At 56.7% G+C, this 20,481-nt stretch overlaps 3 protein-coding genes across 5 annotated transcripts in view; 2 read left to right on the forward strand and 1 right to left on the reverse strand.

Annotated features, from left to right (window-relative positions):
• The window catches only part of NRBP1 (nuclear receptor binding protein 1), a 33,862-nt gene extending 21,905 nt beyond the window's left edge, over positions 1-11,957 (forward strand). The window contains exons 9-19 of one of the 3 annotated variants that reach the window (XM_059467827.1): positions 6,264-6,347; positions 6,603-6,661; positions 7,823-7,921; positions 8,004-8,136; positions 8,377-8,479; positions 10,059-10,109; positions 10,200-10,335; positions 10,431-10,484; positions 10,826-10,889; positions 10,971-11,026; positions 11,199-11,956. In XM_059467827.1, coding sequence (XP_059323810.1) covers positions 6,264-6,347; positions 6,603-6,661; positions 7,823-7,921; positions 8,004-8,136; positions 8,377-8,479; positions 10,059-10,109; positions 10,200-10,335; positions 10,431-10,484; positions 10,826-10,889; positions 10,971-11,026; positions 11,199-11,297 — 938 coding nt within the window. In that variant the 3' untranslated portion in view covers positions 11,298-11,956. Of the gene's footprint in view, positions 1-6,263; positions 6,348-6,602; positions 6,662-7,822; positions 7,922-8,003; positions 8,137-8,376; positions 8,480-10,058; positions 10,110-10,199; positions 10,336-10,430; positions 10,485-10,825; positions 10,890-10,970; positions 11,027-11,198 lie in introns of all 3 variants that reach the window. The other 2 variants (XM_059467828.1, XM_059467829.1) reach the window with 2 other exon arrangements.
• Positions 11,958-12,104: 147 nt separating this feature from the next.
• On the forward strand, positions 12,105-14,286 carry KRTCAP3 (keratinocyte associated protein 3). Its single transcript, XM_059467830.1, has 6 exons — positions 12,105-12,314; positions 12,391-12,450; positions 12,962-13,162; positions 13,349-13,483; positions 13,754-13,845; positions 13,977-14,286. Exons 1-5 carry the CDS (start codon positions 12,105-12,107, stop codon positions 13,835-13,837), a joined length of 690 nt encoding a protein of 229 aa, XP_059323813.1. The 3' UTR covers positions 13,838-13,845; positions 13,977-14,286.
• A 313-nt stretch (positions 14,287-14,599) lies between these two features.
• The window catches only part of IFT172 (intraflagellar transport 172), a 37,937-nt gene continuing 32,055 nt past the window's right edge, over positions 14,600-20,481 (reverse strand). Inside the window, exons 42-48 of the mRNA XM_059468332.1 lie at positions 20,118-20,237; positions 18,488-18,583; positions 17,474-17,533; positions 16,825-16,923; positions 15,821-15,974; positions 15,049-15,137; positions 14,600-14,735 (exon numbers count right to left, since the gene is read on the reverse strand). Of these exons, the coding sequence (XP_059324315.1) occupies positions 14,646-14,735; positions 15,049-15,137; positions 15,821-15,974; positions 16,825-16,923; positions 17,474-17,533; positions 18,488-18,583; positions 20,118-20,237 (708 nt within the window). The 3' untranslated portion in view covers positions 14,600-14,645. The remainder of the gene's footprint in view (positions 14,736-15,048; positions 15,138-15,820; positions 15,975-16,824; positions 16,924-17,473; positions 17,534-18,487; positions 18,584-20,117; positions 20,238-20,481) is intronic.

Below are 20,481 nucleotides of genomic sequence, written 5' to 3' on the forward strand. Positions count from 1 at the left end.
ATAAGTCCAAGTGCCGAGTCCTGCACTTTGGCCACAATAACCCCCTGCACCGATACAAGCTGGGGACGGTGTGGCTGGACAGTGTTCAGGTGGAAAGGGACCTGGGGGTGCTGGCTGACAGTCGGCTGAACAGGAGCCAGCAGTGTGCCCAGGTGGCCAAGAAGGCCAATGGCATCCTGGCCAGTATCAGGAACGGTGTGGCCAGCAGGAACAGAGAGGTCATTCTTCCCCTGTACTCAGCACTGGTGAGGCCTCACCTGGAGTATTGCGTCCAGTTCTGGGCCCCTCACTTTAGGAGGGATGTTGAGATGCTTGAGCGTGTCCAGAGGAGAGCAACGAGGCTGGTGAGGGGCTTGGAGCACAAGCCATATGAAGAACGACTGAGGGAGCTGGGGTTGTTCAGCCTGGAGAAAAGGAGACTCAGGGATGACCTTATCACTCTCTTCACCTTCCTGAAGGGTGGCTGTGATGAGCTGGGGGTCGGTCTCTTTCTCCGGGCAACAACAGACAGAACAAGAGGACACAGTCTCAAGCTGCGCCAAGGGAGATGCAAGCTAGAATTAAGGAGGAAGTATTTTACAGAAAGAGTGGTCAAACACTGGAATCATCTACCCAGGGAGGTGGTGGAGTCACCATCCCTCGAAGAGTTTAAAAAAAGACTGGATGTGGCACTTGGTGCCATGATCTAGTTGAGGTGTTAGAACATGGGTTGGACTCAATGATCTTAAAGGTCTCTTCCAACCTAGAATTTCTGTGATTCTGAGGCCCGGGGCTGGGCCTGGGCCCTGAGGCTGAGGGCAGCAAGGCTGAGGGCTGGCCAGCCCCTCCTCCAGAATCGGGCACCCCTGTGAGCAGAGCCAAGGGCCCTGGTTCTAGAAGGGCAGGAGAAGCCTGGAACAGCACTCTGCAGGCACAAGGAGATGCTGTGGTGCCTCAGCTGTCCTGGAACAGCATCAGATGGCCTTGGAACACTGAGCTTTCCTGGACTCTGAACTTGTTCCAACACTCTGTTGTACCAGGAGATGCTGTTGATATGAGAGCTGGGCATCTTGAGCAGTGATTTGGGTTTGAAAACACTGAATGTAGGGTGTAAGGCTCCTGTTTTGCTTGAGCATTGATTTGGGTTTGAAAACACTAAATCTTGAGCAGTGATTTGGGTTTGAAAACACTGAATCTAGGGTGGAAGGCTCCTGTTTTGCTTGAGCATTGAGCTGGTGAGGCTGTGAGTGACATGCTTTCATAACTAATCTTATTTTAGTCATCACTTCACTCCCTTGGATCTTGTTGCCTGATCTTTAAATGCTATGCTGGTTTCCACATTCTTAACAGACACCTGAGGTGATGCAGAAATAAGAGGTTAGTAGGATATCTTGGATCTGGCTTTTTTGTTTTTTCAACTATGGTAGGTGTAGTTTTAAAAGGAAAATAATGGATAATTTAAGTCATCAGACATTAAAAAAATCTGCCATAAAAATGGTATGTTAGCATTGATTTAGGAAAATGTAACTTGAATAGATGTAGTTTAGCTTTTCTAACTGTGCAGTTTTATGTGTGAGTCAAGCACATTGTCTATCAAGCCAAACATTTTTGGTTCCTTAGAAACTTGGCAAAACTAAGGCAGAAATTCATAATGAGATTTTTCTGTGACTACAGGTGCTGCTGGGAAAGAGACTGGGCAAGGAAATAGTTTTGAGTGGAACTTTTATATAGCAGAAAGTTCAAGGTTGGATCCAGGCTAGTTTTTTGAGAGGGCTGGATTTTCATTTTAGAGGTTTGACTGCCATGGGTCTGTGTTGTGTGTGAAACTCTTGGTGTAAGAGCCTGTCTCCAAGTGAAGGCACTTCTCATTTGGCTTGTTCATGAGAAGCTGTTGGACAGGCCGGGTTGAACAGCGTGAGGTTGATTTTAATGGTGCTGGTACAATGTAATGCTGCAGTGCTGTGGCTGCTGCTGTGGTGACCAGAGGGGCAGAAAGAGCTCCAGAGAGCTGCCCTGGGTTTTCCTGTGAGCACAGAGTTAGAGCAGGAGCAGCAGCCATGGGGAGTGCCATCCATGGGCTCTGTCCTGCTGGAGGCTCCAGTACTCACTCCTGCTGGCCCCGTGTTCAGGGTCTGTGTCTGGGGAGGCTGGTGGCATTTTTACAGTCCACTTTAGTGGGAGGAACTGGTCACCTTGGTGGCCTTGTGGCCAAGATTCTCCTCCTTCTATGCTGTGATAGTAATAAACTCATTTTGTTTTGCAGAAGGTTTAAAAGCCAGCTCTTGCTCCTAGTTCCAATTTCCGTAGCTCAGAGTAGCCTCTGTGTGCTGCTGGGGCTGACCTCATCCATGAAAACACCAGAAAGCCACCTAGACTGGTTGTTGTTTTCAGTTAAGTAAAATATTTTAAAAGGTTTGAATGTCTCTGTTTAGTGCTTCAGGTTGTGGAACATCCATTTTCTGAGGTCGTTGTTATTTCTATGTTGCACTGAAGGCACTGCTGCTTCAGTTTTGTTCAGCTCTGTTTTTTCTCTGCTTTTATGTGACTTGCCCCGTGGGCATGGGGATGTGAACTGTAGTCATCCAGGTCTCCATTCACCCATTCTCACATTAGCACAGCAGCTGCAGGTGTCTGTTCCTTCCAGGGCCCTTGGGTTGAAGGCTTTGTGAGCCTCAGCAGTTCAGGGAGCTCCTTTGTGCCATTGTGAAAGGATCACTGAGGCACCAACAGGCAGGGGCAGCCTGTGGTGCTGGCTGTGCCTGAGCAGGCTGAGCTGTGCTCTGCAGAGCTCCCTCCCAGCCTGGGCAGCTCTGTGAGTTGGGTCTGCAGCTGTGTGGGCACTCGGGCACTGCTCCCAGGGTGAGCTTTGCTGTGGGTTAAACCTCCCCAGGTCCCTTGGCACGTTGTGGAACAATGATAATCAGAGATGTGGAGCTTGAAATCTGGGAAAGTTGTACTTGAAATTCTTGATCTTGTGGGCCCCAATTGCATTTTAGAGTGTGCATTTATACTGGTTCAGTCCCTGCTTCTGTTAGGCAGAGCTGCTCACAGCAGAAGATGATCCTCACAGTGGTGTTTCTGAGGGCTTGTTTTCCAGTGCACATGTGTCCTCTGGGAGCAGATGGCTGCTCCAGAGTAGCTCAGTCTGTAGCATTCAGTGAGTGTCTGTTCTTGGTTTTTCTGATTGCATGCAATTCTTGCACTGTGATGTGAACATGTATATCTATTTCATAGCAATATTGCATTGGTGCAGCCCAAGCAGGGGTTTGTTTGCATGGTCAGTGAAGCCTCCATGCTTCTGGTCTAGAATGTGGAACTTGGTTTTGGGTGCAGATTGCAGATCTCCCAACACACTTTGTTAGGGATGAAGTTGTTTGTATAATGAATTCTTCCAGCTGAAGTGCCAATAAGCCCCTAAGTCACAGTTTAAGAGCCTGCATGCAGCCAGGATTGACAGGTACTAATCCCACAGCTCTTTTTTATCTGTTCTTGTTCTTCCTGCTCTGCCTACTTCTACTTTCTGCTTCCATGTAATGCATGTGGTCAGACACGTCAGCTTAGAGCTCTTAAGCAATCTTTTAAATGTAAAAATACCACTTGCTGCTTCATGAGCAGTGTGACACAGTGTGATCCTGTCCCTCTGTGGCTCACGGACAGCAGCGTGTGCCATGGCCCTGGGAGTCAGTAGCTGATGATGCCCTGGGCTGCATTAGGCAAAACTTTGCCAGAGGAGGGAGGGGATGGTCCTGGCCCTGTGCTCAGTGCAGCCCCCGTAGATCAGGCTCATTGCTGGGTGCCCAGGACATGAGGGACAGGGACAGGCTGGGGACAGCCCCCAGCAGCCCCCCGGGGTGGGGATCACCTCCAGGGAGGGCTGTGCAGGTGAGCCCAGGGCACAGGAGCACAGGCCACAGCACAGGCTGGAGCCCAGGTGGTCCCTCTGGACCTGGGCATTCTCAGTGTGGAGGTGGCACAAGCACAGGTTGCCCAAGGCTGGGATGGAGTCTCCATTCTGGAGTTTCCCACCCAGACACAGTACTGGGCAGCCAGCTCTGGGTGTCCCTGCTGGAACAGGGCTGTTGGACAGGGTGACCTGGGCAGGTCTCTTCCCACAAGAGCCATGCCATGACTTTGATTCTATGTTGATTTCTTTGGAGATTGCCTTCTCCAGTTTTGTGTGACATTAGCTCTCCCTCACCAGTGCCACGGGTGCTGCTCCAGCAGTGTTTTCTCTGGAGGGAGCCATGGGCAGTGCTTTGGCAGAGGCTGGTTTCCTGCTGGAAGCCATGTCAGTAGATGTGTGCATATGTGTGTAAGCTTCACCTGCACTGGGAACAGTGTGTGGTGAACTTTTCATACTCTGAATCTGTTTGCTCCCTCAGTTAATGATACTCAACTGCCAGAAATAATAAAACCCTGTTCCTTCTGGTGACTCAGTGTTGCAAACATTTTGCAAATACTGTTTGCAGTCCCTGATACAGATCTGAGGGCTGTAGGGAGCTTTTACTCTGTGATCAGCATAAATATGACACTTCTTCCTGTTTGACTCCTTGTTTAATGGCTGTATGCTTCTTTTTATGCCAAATAACTTCCTAGTTCCTTATTTTCTAGGCCTTGCTCTCCCTAATAAAAGAGCTTTTGTCATGGCTGTGTGCAGAGAAAGGAAACTCTAACGCTGTGGGTTTGTGCAGCCGTGTACCCTTTTGCAGGAGTGGAAGTGCCTGGGGGTATGAGTGCAGGGGATGATAATGTGGCCTCACAGCTCTCCTGGCCCCGTGCTCGCCCCTTCACAGCTGCAGAGGGTGGTCTGGGGTCAGTTGATAATTTTTAGGTCCCTGGTGGAACAATCCCATTGCTGGGTTGCACAGCGAGCCTGGGACAATCTCAGAGATCAGCTGTTGATCCTTTCACTGGCACTGCTTCCCCTGCTTTCTGCTGGCCAGGGCACTGCCCTTGGCTGAGGAGGGCAGTGCTGTTCTCTCTGCATGCTCACAAGAACCCAAACAGCCCAGGGGCTGCTGCAGGAGGCGAGCAGGGCTGTGGGACTGGAGATCTTGGGTGCCTGCAAGGGGAAGTTCTGAGTGCAGGATAAAGGCAGAGATGGGCTGTGAGATGGACACTGAACAGGAGGGAAGTGTCCTCTGCAGCATGGAAGGTTCCAGAGCAGGGCTGGGTGCCCAGGCAGCCCTGCTGAACCTGCCAAGGGCACAGCCAGGAAGGAGTGAGGAGTGCCACCTGGGCTGGCACTGCTAGCACTCAGGGGGCACACAGGCTGCCCACTTACTCTGGCCACCTCCTTTTGCACATTCCTGAGGGTTTGAGAAGCCTGACCAGCTACAGCATGTTCCTGTAGGAGTGCCTGTTGAGTGCCCAGATTGAGTTCAGCTGGTAAAAAGGACAGGTTGCTTGCCCCACCCTCTGCTGTGCTTCACACCTCTTCCTATCACCTGTCCTGCTCAGACACTGGATTTGGCTGAACCTTTTTCTAAAATTCATCTCTGATGGTGATTATCCAGGGGGTGACCAGGTGGGACATGGGACTGGCACTGGGCACATTCCAGTGTGACAGCAGAGCTTGTAATGGCTGGTGGCTCTGTGCTCCCTGCTCTCCTCAGTGTTTCTCCCTGGCAGACAGCTGCTTAGTTTCAGGGAGTTGTTTGCAGTCTCTGCAGAGGTGGCTGTCCCAAAAGGTTATCTTTCATGGGGGTCCATAATTATGCCCTGCTCACTGTTCTTTGGCTGCAAGTTATTTCCTCCCCACAGCTGGGAGTGGTTTGTGGAGCTGCTGGCTGCTGGGAGGTTCTGCTGTCTGGGTGGTCACCTCCCTTCCCTCAGCAGCTTGCCCTGATTCTTGTCTGGAGGTGCTTTGGCACCAGCATCCTCCTGAAACGTGCAAGAGTTGTGTGGTAGGTCCATCCTCCCTGAGCTGTGACCAACTGCAGTGGCACCTCTGGCTGCTGCTCTGAATGAGTGACTTGCTGGTGACAAAAGCTGTGGATCTGTTTGAAGTCGGGCATTTCTGCTGGGAGTTGTTCCCACCTTGTCCTGCTGGCAGCAGCAGTTGTGGTCTCTGGGTTTGCCCTTGGAGAGTGGTGCCAAGCTGCCAAGGAAACAGTGCAGGGATGTGTTGGGTCGGGGCAGGTGACAGGAGATGAATGCTGTACCTTAATGCCACCACTCTGCCCCCTTGGGTGCCACGGGCCTGGAGCTGCAGGCGTTCCCTGGGATCCCATCAGGGATGGGGTGTGGTTTCTGTATCCTGAGCATTCCTGGTTCTCTTCCAGTGGCGCCAGACACCATTAACAACCACGTGAAGACCTGTCGTGAGGAGCAGAAGAACCTGCACTTCTTTGCCCCAGAGTATGGAGGTATGCTGTGCCTGCAAGCCTGGGCATTTTTTGGCCTTACTGATGCTTCCAAGCTGTCCTGCACCTTGTTGTCAGTTCCAGGCTCCTGACAGATGCAACATTAACAGTCCTAAGCCATTTGCCTGCTGAAATGCTTCAGCTCCTCTGTTGTTTGGTAGCAGAGGAGGGAGAAGCTGCAGGACTGTCCCAGCCTGGTGCAGGGTGGTGCTGCTGCGTGCAGAGCTGACTGATAACAATGCTGTTTCTGTGTTACAGAAGTTGCCAATGTCACCACTGCTGTGGACATCTACTCCTTTGGGATGTGTGCACTGGAGGTGAGTGTCAGACATGGGCTTTGGGACAGAGATGATGAATCTGAGGAGAGAGAGAGCTCTGCAAGGGCCGTGGCCATGGGTGGGTTTGCTCAGTGACAAATGTGTTTTGTTCTCAGAGCCAAGTGCACTTTGCCTTGGAGGGATCCCTATGGAGGCTCCCCCAAGTGCCTCACTAAGGAGGAAATGGCTCAGGGATTTGCAGTTCTTCCCAAATTCCTAATGGGTAATGAATTAGTGGGTCTTGGCCAGTCCTGAGGTCAGACTCCCTGGCTGGAGGGAACAGTCCCTGCTGCAGACTCTTATGTAATGTCCATGTGTGTGACAGTGCCTGGGCTGTTTGGGGCAGGGGACAGCTGCATGCTGTCACTTTGTCTGGGCCAGCCTGTGTAGAGCAGAGTCTGTAATCTGTCACTTGTCTGGGCCAGCCTGTGCCCATCTGAGGGAGGTTGCAGTCAGTGTGAGTCTGACACACCTGGTCATAGCAGCTTTGTGCTTCCTCTGTCCTTGCAGTCAGTAGGTCCAAGTCCAGGTAATGGGAGCTGTTGTTAGGAGTATTTTCTGAGAAGAATTGTCAGAAAGTGCCAGCACAGGAACCCTCAACCTGTGCTGCACCTTCCATTAGTGAAGCAGGAAGAGAACTGTGGAAAGACAAAACTTGTAGGGAACAAAACTGAAGTTTTGAAGCTGAATGCAGAGACACTCTCTGCAATATTTTCCAGCCTTTCCTAGCTGAGAATGAGTGTCTGTGTGGTTGGCTGGGGCCCACTCTTGATGTGTTGTGTGCTTGCTCTTGTTGTGCGATGCAGAGCTATTCACACTGCCAGAAGGGACCCTGTCAGGTCCTGGCAGTGATCCAGTCATGCTTCATTATGGAATTGCCAAACAGAGTAACAGCCCAATGGATCGTGAGGTTCAGAATGGAGACACTTGCTGTCCAGGTTGTTGCTGGCAGAGCTCCCAGGGCTCCCTGGCAGTCTCGGGTACCAGGAGCAAGCTGTTGTAATGAGGCAGCCATTCTCTCTGTCTCTCCCAATGTGACCTTAAGTTCCCCCAGGCAGCTTGGCTGTGCTGATCTCATGCTTGGCAGTGGTCTCTTTGTGCCTGTGTGCCCTGCAGTCTGTCACTGCCAGGGGAGTCTGAGGCTGTGCCCTGTGTTTGCAGATGGCAGTGCTGGAGATCCAGGGGAACGGGGAGTCCTCCTACGTGCCGCAGGAAGCCATCAACAGTGCCATCCAGCTGCTGGAGGATCCCCTGCAGCGGGTGAGCGTGGCCTCGGGCTCTGCATGCTCTGCATGCTCTGCTGCTGCTGCTGCTCGTGGTCTCACGCAGGTTTCCTCTGCAGGAGTTCATCCAGAAGTGTCTGGAGCAGGACCCGGGCCGGCGCCCCACGGCGCGGGAGCTGCTGTTCCACCCGGCGCTGTTCGAGGTGCCCTCGCTGAAGCTGCTGGCTGCTCACTGCATCGTCGGGCACCAGCGTGAGTACCAGACACGTGGCCAGGGCTCTGCAGAGCCTTGCTGGGCTGGCAGTGCCCCTCGGTGAGCTGGCACCCTGGGAACGCCCTCCCCATGCCCTGCAGGTTCCTGCCTGTCGGACACAGGGCTGGGAGGGCTGTGGTGTCCCACCTCCTGTGAGAGCATCTCTGCGCTTTTCATTGCTTTTCTAAGGCTGGAGAGGAACTGCAATTGCTTCAAGTTACTCCTTTTCTTTTTAATAGATATGATTCCTGAAAATGCTTTAGAAGAAATGACCAAAAACCTTGACATGAACGCAGTGTTGGCAGAGATCAACCACGAGGACAGGGAAGGAGTCAAGATGATGTGAGTCCCCGTGGTGTGCTGAGGGGAGCAGTGCTGGGGCACTGGTGTGGGCACTGGGACGCTGCCCATCACCTCAGAGTTGGTGTTTCCCCCTGACTGGGCGCCAGTGGGAGCTGCTGGAGCAGGAGGGGAAGGAGCAGTCCCTGTCTGGGCACACACACTTCTGGGGGGGGGCTGTTCCTGGGTGGGAGGAGACCTTGCACCTGTTTCCTGCGAGTAGATTCTGTGCAGCTGAGATGAATTGTTCCCCAAATGGGCAGATTAAACGAACACGCTGTAGTTGGAGCAGACACCAGCAAAACGTGGCTGAACAGTTTGGGAAAGTGTTCTGACCAATCACAGACTGGCCAGATGGAGTCACTTTCTCACTTCAGAGAAAGGGTTCCTCAGTGTTCTCCTAATGGAGCACCTTATTCCACACTGTGCACAGGGAGAGGCAGCTGGCAGTGACACACAGCACTGCTTGCACTGGAGGGGTGGCCCCTAAGGGAGCAAGCAGAGTGCCAAAAAAGTGGTGTACATTTTGGATAACAAAGCCTTGGCCAGTCAAGGGATTAGCTGAAGACTAAGATGTGAATCCTGTGTTCCCAGGAAGCCTAGGGTGCTTCCAGGGAGCCCAGAGTTCTGGGGTGCCCAGGCTGCTGAACAAGAGTAAGATGACAAGAACAGCTCAGTCTGTATAAGCAGCTCTCTGAGCCACAGAGACCCTTCCAAAAGCTGGCATTCCAGTTGTCCTGGTGCTAGGAAATGTGGTGTGAAATTCCCTTTGGAATGTTTTGGATAGAGTTTCAAAATGGAGGACAACAAGTGAAGGACCAGAGCTGTAAGGAGAGATCCTCACACACACACGGGATGTCAGCCTCTGCAGGTGTGGCTGTCCAGGGGTGCCAGCCTGGAACTTTCCTTTTGGTGGTGCCATACCTCAGAGGTGCTGGACAAGCGAGAGAAAGCAGCAATCACTTGAAATGTCAGCATCGTTTCTGGATGGTTCATCAGACTGCCATGCAAACCAAGCTGCTAGAGAAAAATTGGAAGTTTTTGTTAGAACTGACTGCTGTGTCAGAGGATAGGATGATCCCAGCTGCTGGGGCTGTGGCAGGGGCTGGAGGGTGGTCTGGGAGCTGGGGCAGGTGTGCAGCCCATAAAGCACTTGAGGACATCCTGTCAGGCTTCCAGCAGTTGTGTAGTCCTTACCTCATCTCTGGAATGCTTCAGAGCAGCCTTGAGACAGGGGTTTGGCTGTCCCCAGTGTTTGCTGCAGCCAGGGACCTGGCATGGCAGGTATTTGTGAAACAGCTCACCGGGGCAGTGTCACTGGGCCACCCTCCAGATGACTGCATTGCACAGGTGTGAGGGCTGTGGGGCTGCCTCTGCCACAGCTGCTGCCTCACCCTCAGCTCACACAGCTGGTTATGTCCGTGAGGGAAGAGAAGAGCTTGTCACACCAGTGGCTGCCTGTCCGTGCCCATCCTGCCTGCGGACACAGCCCAGGACATGGGGATGTGAAACTGCACCCCAACAGACCCCAGTGGATGGTACTGTGAGACGATTTCTCATGTCAGGACATTTTGTTTTCCAGCTTCTCACAATCTCCAGCGCTGGAGCTGGACAAGTTCCTGGAGGATGTGAGGTAAGAGGGATTTTTTAAAGACACCTTCCATCGTGTGTGAGATGAAAAGTTCTGGAGAGGTATAACTCAGATGCTGCTCCTTCCTTGCAGGAATGGCATCTATCCCCTCACGGCCTTTGGGATGCCCCGGCCCCAGCAGCCCCAGCAGGTGGTGGTGAAATCTCCCATTGCTCCCCCGTCGGTGAAAACCCCGACTCCAGAGCCCGCCGAGGTGGAGACCCGCAAGGTGAGGGCTCAGCCTGGCTGAGGGGGCTCAGCCCCGCTGCCGTGGCCGGGCAGGGCTGTGGGGCAGCTGCTGAGGGCTCTGTGCCTCTGTTCCAGGTGGTGCTGATGCAGTGCAACATCGAGTCCGTGGAGGAGGGCGTGAAGCACCACGTAGGTTTCTGTGGCTGGGCAGGGGGAGTCACAGCTCTGTGCAGGGCTCGTGGCTCTGATGTGCTGCTGGGGCCTGGGGTAACCCTGCAGGGCTGCAGCTGCCACCAGAGAGCCTGTGCCAGGCCTGTGCCTGCTGCTGCCCTGGCACCCGGCCCACCCCAGGCTCTGCATGGGGCTGGCAGCTGCAGCTCAGGGTGGAGCTGGCTGTGGCTGTTCTGTCAGATCCCCGAGGGGCTCTGCAGGGCTGGTTGCCATCCCAAGGGCATTGCTGGGGCTGCTTTGGGCTTGCCATGGCAGCTTGCAGGACTGCAATTCCTCATGAGCATTTCTTTGCCCTGCAGCTGACACTGCTGCTGAAACTGGAAGACAAGTTGAATCGACACTTGAGCTGTGACCTTCAGCCCAGTGAGTACCTTCTGCCCCTGCCAGGGGCACTGGGCCAGCAGCACGCTGCAGCAAGGACTGACTCCTTTCCTTGTGTTGCAGATGACAACATCCAGGAGCTGGCAGCTGAACTGGTCCAGCTTGGGTTCATCAGCGAGGTAAGCAGGGACTCAGGTAGGGCCATGGGCCTGCGTTCCTTCCTCAGAGTTCAGTGGTTTGTGCGCTTTTCGGGCAGGAGGAATAAGCCAGGTCCCTGCCCTGGGGGTCTCCAGCCACGCTCTCAGCTCTGAGTGGACGGGGCTGACCCCTCACTGTCCTTGTTCTGCCCAGGCTGACCAGAGCAGACTCACCTGTTTACTTGAAGAGGCGTTTAGCAAGTTCTACTACACTCGGAACGGAGCCCTGACGGCCGTGACTGTGTCATCTTAGCCCCGTGGCTCCGGGCAGCCAGCGTGGCCTCGCTGCCTGCGACCATGTGTGTCTGCCCTCGCTGTCGGGCGCCGCAAGGCCCCAGCTGCAGTGCTTGGAAGCTCATCCTGCATGTGCCGTGGCTGGGCTCATGACAGTCCTCCCTGCCCGCCTCCTCAAGGGGACTTTGTGCATCAGTATTATTTCCAGCCCTGTTTTTGTTGGGATTTGCCAGGTTGTGCTGCGGAGCTGAGGCCTGGCTTGGGGCGTTCTGCAGCCCCACTCATGTGCATGGAGTTTGTTCTGTTTGAATTGTACAAAGTGTCTTTTGCACAGCACAGAAATGGGTTTTTTCTTTCCTTTTTTTTTCCTTTTTTTTTTTTTTTTTTTAATTTAAAGGTAATCAGGGGTGAGCCCCTAAGCCCTGCATCCCCGGTCACTCCCCCCCATTGCCGCGCCACGGGCCCAGGGGCGGCCGAGCTCGTCCCCGCTCCCCGCCCGGCGCTTCGCTCCCGCCGCCGGCTGCACTTTGTTTACTGTTCGCACCGCCGGGGTCAGGCGTGTGCTGGCCGCGGCCCCCGCAGCCCCCGCTCCTTACCGGGGCTCCCGGGGCTGCAGCGGCCCCGGGCTCGGTGTCGTCCTGGCGCGCGGCGGGGCCGAGCCGCGGCTCCTGCATCTCATTTCTATCATTTCCTATTTTTAATAAACTGTTTTGTACAGACGCGAGTGCCGCCTCTTGCGGGCCGGGGCGGGGCGGGCCGGGGGCCGGGCCGAGCCGCCCGTGCCTGCCCCGGGGCGGTGCGAGCGGCGGCGGCGCTGGCGGCGGCCATGGCCGGGGGGCGGCGGGCGGCGGGAGCGCTGGGGGAGCCGCGGCGCCTCATGCGCACCGGGCTGGGGCTGATCGTGCTGGGCCACGGCAGCCTCGTGCTGGGCGCCATCGTGCACGGCTCGGTGCTGCGGCACGTGGCGGGCGCCCGCCGCGCCGTCACCCCCGAGTACGCGGCGGCCAACGTGGTGTCGGTGTGCTCGGGGCTCCTGGTGAGCGCCGCGGGGCGGGGCGGGCGGGGGGCGGCGGGCCCGGCCCGGGCCCCGCTGAGCGCTGCTCTCCCCGCAGAGCATCGCCGCGGGCATCGTGGCCATCCTGGTGTCGCACAACCTGTCCCGGGCGGTCCTGGTGAGTGCGGGGCTGTGGGGGGGCCCGGGCGCTGCCGGCAGCCGCTGCCCTGGACCTTGGCCCCGCGGCTCCTTCCGCCTCGGCTGCCGGCGCTCGGTGCCGCCTGTCCCCGCTCGGCCGCTCCCGGAGGGCGGCAGCGCCGTTCTCGGGCGGCAGCGCCGTTCTCGGGCAGGAGCGCTTGGAGCCGAGGCTGCGGCCGGGCCGGGGGTCCCGGGGGGCTCGCAGGGCGGGCACGGGGCGGGCGTCGGGCTGGGGGCTCCCGGACCCCGGCCCAGCCTGCCTGGGGTCCCCACGGAGCCCGAGCCAAGGGGCGGCAGGCGGTACCGAGCTCACAGGGGTGGAGGGATGCGAAAGGTGCGAGAGCCTCACCCGAGGGCGCGGCTGAGCCCTCCTGGCCGAGGCGGGAGATCCCGGGTGCCCCTCGGGGCAGCGGCTCTGCGCAGACCCGGGTGCCCGGCCCCAGCGCTTGCCCGAGCTCCTGCCATCCCGCTCGCATTCTTGCCGCCTGCAGCACTGGACCCTGCTGGGCGTCTCTCTGCTCAACTGCCTGCTGTCCACGGCGTGCAGCGTGGGGCTGGCGCTCGCCTTCGCCCTCACGGTGCACAGCCGGGGCACGCACCTGGTGCGGGGCTGCGACAGCTCCGCGCTGCCCCTGGACGCCCGTGAAAACATCGCGACCAACGACTGTCCCTTCAACACCACGCGCATCTACGTGAGTCTGCGCAGCCCCGCTCCTCCCGGCAGCTCCTTTCTGCTGCCTCTCGTCTTTTCACTCTCCCTCCCGCTGCCCTTCTCTCTCCCTCTCCCCCCTCTTTCCCCCGCTGTCCGCACAGTCTCTGCTGGGTGTGTTCAGCCAGCCTGGTGCGGTGCCCACGTTCTGTGACCCCCTGTCCCACAGGACACGGCCCTGGCGCTCTGGTTCCTCTCCCTGCTGCTGGCAGCTGCGGAAGCCGTGCTCTCGGGCAGGAGCTGCTTGGTGGCTCTGGTGTTCCGGGGCATCGGGCCCTGCGCACACGGCTATGGCAGAGAGCAGGTACAGCTCTCCCTGGATCTCCCTCCCCCGTGGCTGCTGCCTTTGTGAGGTGCTGGGAACGAGGAGGCTGTGCAGGAGCAGGGGGAATGCTGAGTTGGAACCTCTTCTAGCCAGCCTCAGTGCCAGACCAGCACCCCTTCACGGGGAGCTGCAGAGGGACCCTCTTCTTCATCCCCCGGTAGCCAGGCCTGTTCTTTGTTTGTGAGAACACTGCCCATCGTGTGTCCTTGCCACCCTAACTTCTTTTTGTCTTTTTTTTTTCCTCTCTAGCTGGTCAGGCCAAGTACAGCAATGGAGAAGCCACTCCGTGAGAGGCAGCAGCTCCTGGCAGGAATTTCTGACTCTGCAGTGTAGCTGGAGAGGTGAGTGCCCCACGTGGGCCCATGCCCACAGCAGCCCCCAGAACACCTTTGTCCAGGAACATGGGCAGAGGGCTCAGTGATGCTGGGCCCTGCAGCACAGCCTGGCACTGACACTGCTCCTCTGCTCCCAGGTGGTGCTGCAGGAGCGCTGTGACCCAGCCAGGTCGGGGCCAGGGTGGTGTCACAGCTCCTGCAGGGGGCTCAGGATGTGCCCTGCCCCCTGTCCCCAGCTCCACCAGCCCACCTGGCACAGACCCTGCAGGTCAGCAGGTGCTGATGCTCTCCCATGCTCGCCCCAAGCTGCTGGGCCTGTCCTGGTGTGCTGCAGTTCTTGGTTTCTGGCTGCAGTGATGGAGGTGGGCAGTCCTGGTGCCACTGCAGGCATGGCAGCTGGCTGTGCCTGTGCCCAGATGTCTCAGGGAACAGAAAGGGAAGAATCCCTTTGATGTAGGTCTCTAGCTTTCTTGAATAAATAAACTTTTCCTTTCTACACTGGCTGTTCTAAGTGGCTCTGCCAGGTGAGTTGGTTGGGAACAAGGCATGCCAAGGGAAGGGAAGGGCAGCTGCTCTGTGAGCCTGTCCCTGTGTCTGCCACTGCCCAAGCACAGGGATGGTGGCAGAGCTGTGGCCCCAGTGTGGCACTCACCCACGGACATGGGGATTACAGCTCTGTGCCAAGCAGCTGCAGGGTTCTGGGCCCAGCATCCCCTGGCAAACAGGAGCACTGCAGGGCTGAGATAACACGTTTATTGCATGTGGAAGGTGCTGAGGAACAGGCCTGAAAGCTGCCCTAGTCCTGCTCACTGGAAGGAGAAGCTGGTGCTTGGGAGTCCCCCACACCACCGTCGGAGGAACTCGATCACATCCTGGCCTGCTGGGCTGTGGGATGTCTGCAGAGAGAGACAGCCCTTGGCACTGGAGGGGACTGCACCCCTGTGCCCCTGGCTGAAGGCACCCTGTGGGCTGGCAGGGCTGGGTCTGGTGATGCCCAGCAAGCAGCACTGCCAGTGCAGTGAGTGCCCTGGGACCATCACTCCCCCAAGGATGCTGCTGAACCCACCCACAGCCTGTCCCCTGTGGGTCTGGTGATCCTGCCACTGCAGTGAATGCCCTGGGACCATCACTCACCCAAGGATGCTGCCCTGCCAGCACAAAGGGCTGAACCCACCCACAGCCTGTCCCTGCCTGGGGGCTCTGGCTCACCTTGACAGCCATCACGAATTTGTACCACGCATCCTTCCTCACTTCCCGGCCCGGCCTCAGCTCAATCTTGTTTCCCAGCACTGGGTACCCTGGGCACAAAGCGACACATTCAGAACCAGCTGAGCCCCACAGCAAGCATCCCCCCACTTGGTGCACTGCCCCACAGCACAGAGTGTAGGGGGAATAATGCTGCCTTGCTCTCCAGGAGACCAAAAGGGAGAAGGGCTGTTCAAAGTGGGGAGATCAAATGAAGATTAAGGCTGAACTGCCCTTGGGCAATGACACCCAAGTGTGTAGGTCCAACAATGGCACCCAGCTTCTGACTCTCAAGCCACAGTCCTGTTCCTGGTGGGCCTCTCCTGCTCCCCCTTCTCTGACCCTTTTTTAGTCCTGCACTAGAGAGCAGGGCCAGGTGCTGCCCATTCTTGGCTGTGCTGTGCCAGCCTGAGCCATCCCTGAACCACAGTGTCTGAGCTCAGAACTGCTCTGGGCTCTGTATGGTTCAACCTCCTGTCCAGGCAGGGCCACACAGCCCAGGGCTGTGTCCAGACAGCTTCTGACTGTCTCCAAGGATGGCACTCTCACAATTTCTGTGCAACCTGTTCCAGTGCTCACCCGCCCCACAGTAAAAATGCCCCATGTCCTGCAGCAGAGCTGGCTCCCCACAGACACACAGTCCCTGCACTGCTCTCGGAGCACAGCCCAGGCCCACCCTGCAGCTCCCACTCCCTGCACTGTGTCATCCTGTCTGAGGAGCTGTCCCGGAGCTCACCTGTGAGCAGGCAGGGCAGGGAGGCCACCCCTGTCCCCGCTGCCACCAGCGAGGCCTCGAAGGTGCCGCGCTCGTCCTGGGGCAGCGCCTGCTGCAGCCGCTGGTCCATGGACACTGTGAGCACCCAGTCCCGCACCTCCTCCCGCTGCTCCTCCTGGGGACAAAGCCAGGGCTGGGCTCAACCGGTGCCAGGCTGAACCGGGCTGCTGCTGCTGCTGCCCCACGGCAGCACAGGGGAGAGCAGGATGGGCGTGCGTGATGTGCACACAGCACACACTGCATGGTGCACGGCAGGGCTTGAGTGGGGGGATGTGTGTGCTGAGGAGAGAGAGGGAGAGTGTGTGTGTGTATTTGTGTACAGGTATGTGTGTATGTTTGTGTGTGTACAGGTGTGTGTGTGTACAGTTGTGTGTGAGTGTGTACACAGGGGTGTGTGTGCATGCACACAGGTGTGTGTACAGGTATATGTCTGTGTGTACAGGTATGTGTGTGGGTGGGCACACAGGTGTATTTTTGTGTGTGTGTGTTTGTGTGGGTGTGTGCAACAAGTCTGTGCACACGTGTTTGTGTTCACAGCTGTGTGCACACATCTGTGTGTGTACAGGTATGTGTGTGTACAATAGGTGTGTGTGTGCACACAGGTGTGTTAGTTTTTTGTGTGTGTGGGTGTGTGTACAGGTACATTGTGTGTGCAACACGTCTGTGCACACGTGTTTGTGTTCACAGCTGTGTGCACGTCTGTGTGTGTGTGTGTGTGTGTGCGCTCACACTGGAGGGACAGGCAGCAGGTTCCTGTGTCTCTGTGTGTCTGTGTCTCTGTGTGTGTGTGTGTGTGTGTGTGTGTGTCTGTCTGTCTGTCTGTGTGCTCACACTGGAGGGACAGGCAGCAGGGGCCAGTTCTGGGTCCGTTTCCATCCCTGCAGCCTCTGCAGTGCCAGCCTTACCCCAGTCCCCATTCAGAGCCCTGCAGTGCAGCACTGCTGAAAGGGACAGGTGACACTCACAGGCACGTGCTGATGGGCTGGAAGGGGCACCTCGAAGGGAATGTCTGTCTGCTGAAAATCAGAGTGGTCCAGGGAGTCCAGGTTCCCTTCCTCGATGGCCTGCAGAGAAGGGCAGAGCAGTGGGCAGTGCCAGCTGCAGCACCCACAGCACAGCTCATGGCCAGCATGGCCCTGCCCGTTGGTGACCAGGCCCTCCTGCCCCCCATGAGCACACTCTGCAGTGTCTCAGACTCTGCCCTGTGCAGGTGCCTTGGAGAAGGGAAAGTTGTAATTGGGTGCTTTTGTTTTGCCCCAGCTGCTGCTGACAGCACCTCAGAGTGGGGCACACTGAGGTGTCAGCCCCTTGGATTTGGGGTTTCTGGTGGCCAGCCTGCTGCACAAGTAAGGGACTCCTGAGTCCTGCATCACAGGGGACAAAGCACTGGGCCATGGCCTCCACCTCCCAGGAGCTTTTCTTCCCTTGGAACAACTTGAGTGATCACCCTGAACGCTGTAATGGCATCTGCAGCCATGAGGATTTCAGGCCTAGATTGCCAACGTGCTCTTTGCTGCCACGTGCCCGGTGGCACTGGCACGCCCAGGTGACCTGGGCAGGGCATGGCAAGGCCCCCCACAGGCAGTGGGGTCCTGCCCCACAGAGCATACTCACATCTGACAGGTCCAGGAAGCGGTTCAGGAACACAAATGCCATGTTCTCCCAGCTGACTGCCTGGTATGGAGAGGAGCCCTGGGTGAGAGTGGGCAGCTCATCCTTGAAGTAGTTTTTTGTAATACTTTGAAGTAGTTTTGTTTTGTATCCCAATATTTTTCCCAAATGGTTTATCCCAGACTGTACTCCCCTCCCTTTACCTGTGTTATCCCTCTCCCTGGATGAGATCACCACCAAATCCCACCCTGGCTCTCTGTCCCATCCCCTCCATCTAGAAGCTTCAGTCCAGGATGTCGAGTGATCAGCCAGAGGCCAGGGGTCAGTCCCCCAAGCCTTGCCCCATACGCTGTCCTAAATGTCCGTCCCCCAACACCCATCCCTTAGGGTCACTTATTGGTCAGTAAAATGTTATCTGCTTTGGGTTTGCACCTCCCTTTAAATGCAACCTTGGCACACATCCTCACAGGCAGCTTTTCTCCCAGAGCCAGGGCTGGGAAGGATGTGGCTCTGTTTGTGCCACAGTGCCCACCCAGCCCAGCCCATCACCACAGAGTGCAGACAGGCATCATGGCCAGGCTGGATGGGGCCTGGAGCAGCCTGGGATCGTGGAAGGGCCTTGCCCATGGCAGGGGATGGAACAAGAAGAGCTTTAAGGTCCCTTCCCACCCTAAGCATTCCATGATTCTATCCCTGCAGGCAGTGAGGACATGCTGCTGTCCCTGCCACGTGTCACAGGTGCCATGCAGACTGTCAGACACTGGGGTGATGCAGAGCAGCCTCACATCCCCACTGACAGAGCCACAGCACGGCCTCTGTCCAGCCCTGGGCCTGTAGGTCCATCTGCTCACTGCCTGGGGTCTGGCCAGCTGCCTGAGGAGCAGCCTCCAGAGAGAGCCCAGGATTGGGGGAGGTAAAGCTGAGGGGTCCTGTGTTGTTCCCTGGTGCAGAGGCAGCTCCTACCCTGGCAGCCATGCCAGCCTCGTAGAAAGCCTTGTCTGCAGAGGCAGCCCTTACCTTGGCAGCCATGCCAGCCTCGTAGAAAGCCTTGTCTGCAGGGAGCAGATCCGTGTGGCGCAGCAGGGAGATGGACAGCTGGGCAGCCATGGTGTCCTGGGCACAGAGACACAGAACTCAGCAAAGAGAAAACAGCCTGGAGGGGATCTCAGGCGATTCCCCTCACTCACAGCAAGGGCTCTGCACCCACACAGGCCTCACAGGTAAAAACGGTCAAACCGCTCAGTCCTGACCCTGAGTTCCCTCACTACAGCCCACATGAGACTGTCACCTGAGGGTGAAATTCCTCTGCTTTAGAAGTCTTGCTATTTTCCACCCAAACACCCCCATCTAAGTCACAGAACAGGTGAGTTTGGAAGGCACTGGTGGCTTGACATTGCTGGCAGTTCCCAATGCTGCCCCCAGCCAAAGCAGAGGCAGCTGCAGGCCTGGTTCAGGAACATGCCTGCTCAGCTTTTGACCATCTCAAGGAATGGAGACTCTCCAGCCCCTCCACAAAACATTCCAGCCACAGTCTCAATGCATTTTTTCTTGTATGCAATTAGGTAAGAATTTTGGAGCAGGGGTGAGGAACTGAAGGGTATTTTCACTTTTCTGCTGCCAGACACCCATTGTCACACAAGAACTGTCAAGGCCACCCCTTCTTCATGGTCCCAAACAGATTGCCCAGCCCAACACTGCACAGCTGTGGAGATCTGTACAGGTCTCCAAGACATCAGACTTGGCTCTTGCTGTCTGATGTCTCTGGACACCCAGCATCCACACACACAGCCATGGGGAATCCCAGTCGTCCCTGTGGCTTTCACTGGGGTTCTTTTCCCTTTCCCAGCCTTCTCCATCACAAGTCTAGTGCCACATCCATCCAGAGCTCTAGGACAATTCCACAATCCCACAGGGATCAAGACTTCAGCAGGGAGGCCAAGAACAAATCCCAGCACACACGAGATCACAGGGCCTTGTGATGCCCCCAGAGAGGCCCATGAGCTCCCAAAGCCCCACAGGAGGCCCAGCACACAGCACCGGGCCTGCTGCAGCCCTGGGCAGAGGATCTGCTCTGCAGCCCACGTGTGAAGCCCAGCAGCTCTCAGAGCCCAGGAGAGCAGAGAGGAAGCCATCCCTCTCTTGGGAACATCAGAGATTTTGTGATTCCTAATTTTCTATTACCGCCTCTGCTCTCACAAGTCATGCCAAGCACAAGGATGAGCTCCTGCCCTGGTTTACAGCTCAGCCACAGAGGCTGGGATGGTACCCATGGTAAGCAGAAAACACCACCTGCAGTTCCACCTGTTGTGGTGGGTGCCAGGTTACTGCAGCCCCATTCTATGCATCCATGATGGGTGATTTATGGCAATAGTGACTCATAACCTGCAGATACTCATGGGGTTCCCTGCTCTGGGAGGTGCCTGGTGATTTATGGCAATAGTGACCCGTGAACAGCCCCAAAGCTGCAGGTGCCCATGGGGCTCCCCTCTCCTGGTGCTTTATGGCAATAGTGACCCAAACCTGCAGACACCCATAGGTTCCCCTCTCTGTGAGGTGAGCAGGTGATTTATGGCAATAGTGACCCAAACCTGCAGACACCCATGGGCTCCCCCTCTGTGAGGCCCTGGCAGAGCAGCCCCAGCCTCACCAGCTGCGGCAGGCCCTGCGCGGTGGCGCGGGCGGCACAGTAGTGGCAGATGAGCAGCATCCTCTCAAACTCCTCCTGGGCTGCAGGCTCTGCCTCGCTGCTCTTCGCTAGGTTCTCACACTGAGAAGAGAAAATGAGAGGCACTGAGGGCAGGAAAGCACAAGGGCACTTACTGCACGTGAGATGGGGCAGTCAGTGGAGAGAAGGATCTGGAATATGCAGACACCTCTGGGACTCTGGGAGCATGCTGAAGGAAGGAGGCTGTGGGAGCCAGGGGGAGTCACCAGCACTGCAACAACAGCCAGCACTGCGAGCAGGGGTGAGCCTGCACGGACAAAGGGAGGGTTTTCTGATTTTGCTTATG

This window comes from Ammospiza nelsoni, chromosome 3, assembly GCF_027579445.1.
Source record: "Ammospiza nelsoni isolate bAmmNel1 chromosome 3, bAmmNel1.pri, whole genome shotgun sequence".
NCBI classification, from domain to species: Eukaryota; Metazoa; Chordata; class Aves; order Passeriformes; family Passerellidae; genus Ammospiza; species Ammospiza nelsoni.

What these genes read in the sequence shown, in the direction of transcription:
- KRTCAP3 (XM_059467830.1), top strand. Translation starts at nt 12,105, where the DNA reads ATGGCCGGGGGGCGGCGGGCGGCGGGAGCGCTGGGGGAGCCGCGGCGC. An exon ending in TCAACACCACGCGCATCTAC is followed by an intron (nt 13,163 to 13,348) that starts GTGAGTCTGCGC and finishes CCTGTCCCACAG; the next exon opens with GACACGGCCCTGGCGCTCTG. An exon ending in ACGGCTATGGCAGAGAGCAG is followed by an intron (nt 13,484 to 13,753) that starts GTACAGCTCTCC and finishes TTTCCTCTCTAG; the next exon opens with CTGGTCAGGCCAAGTACAGC.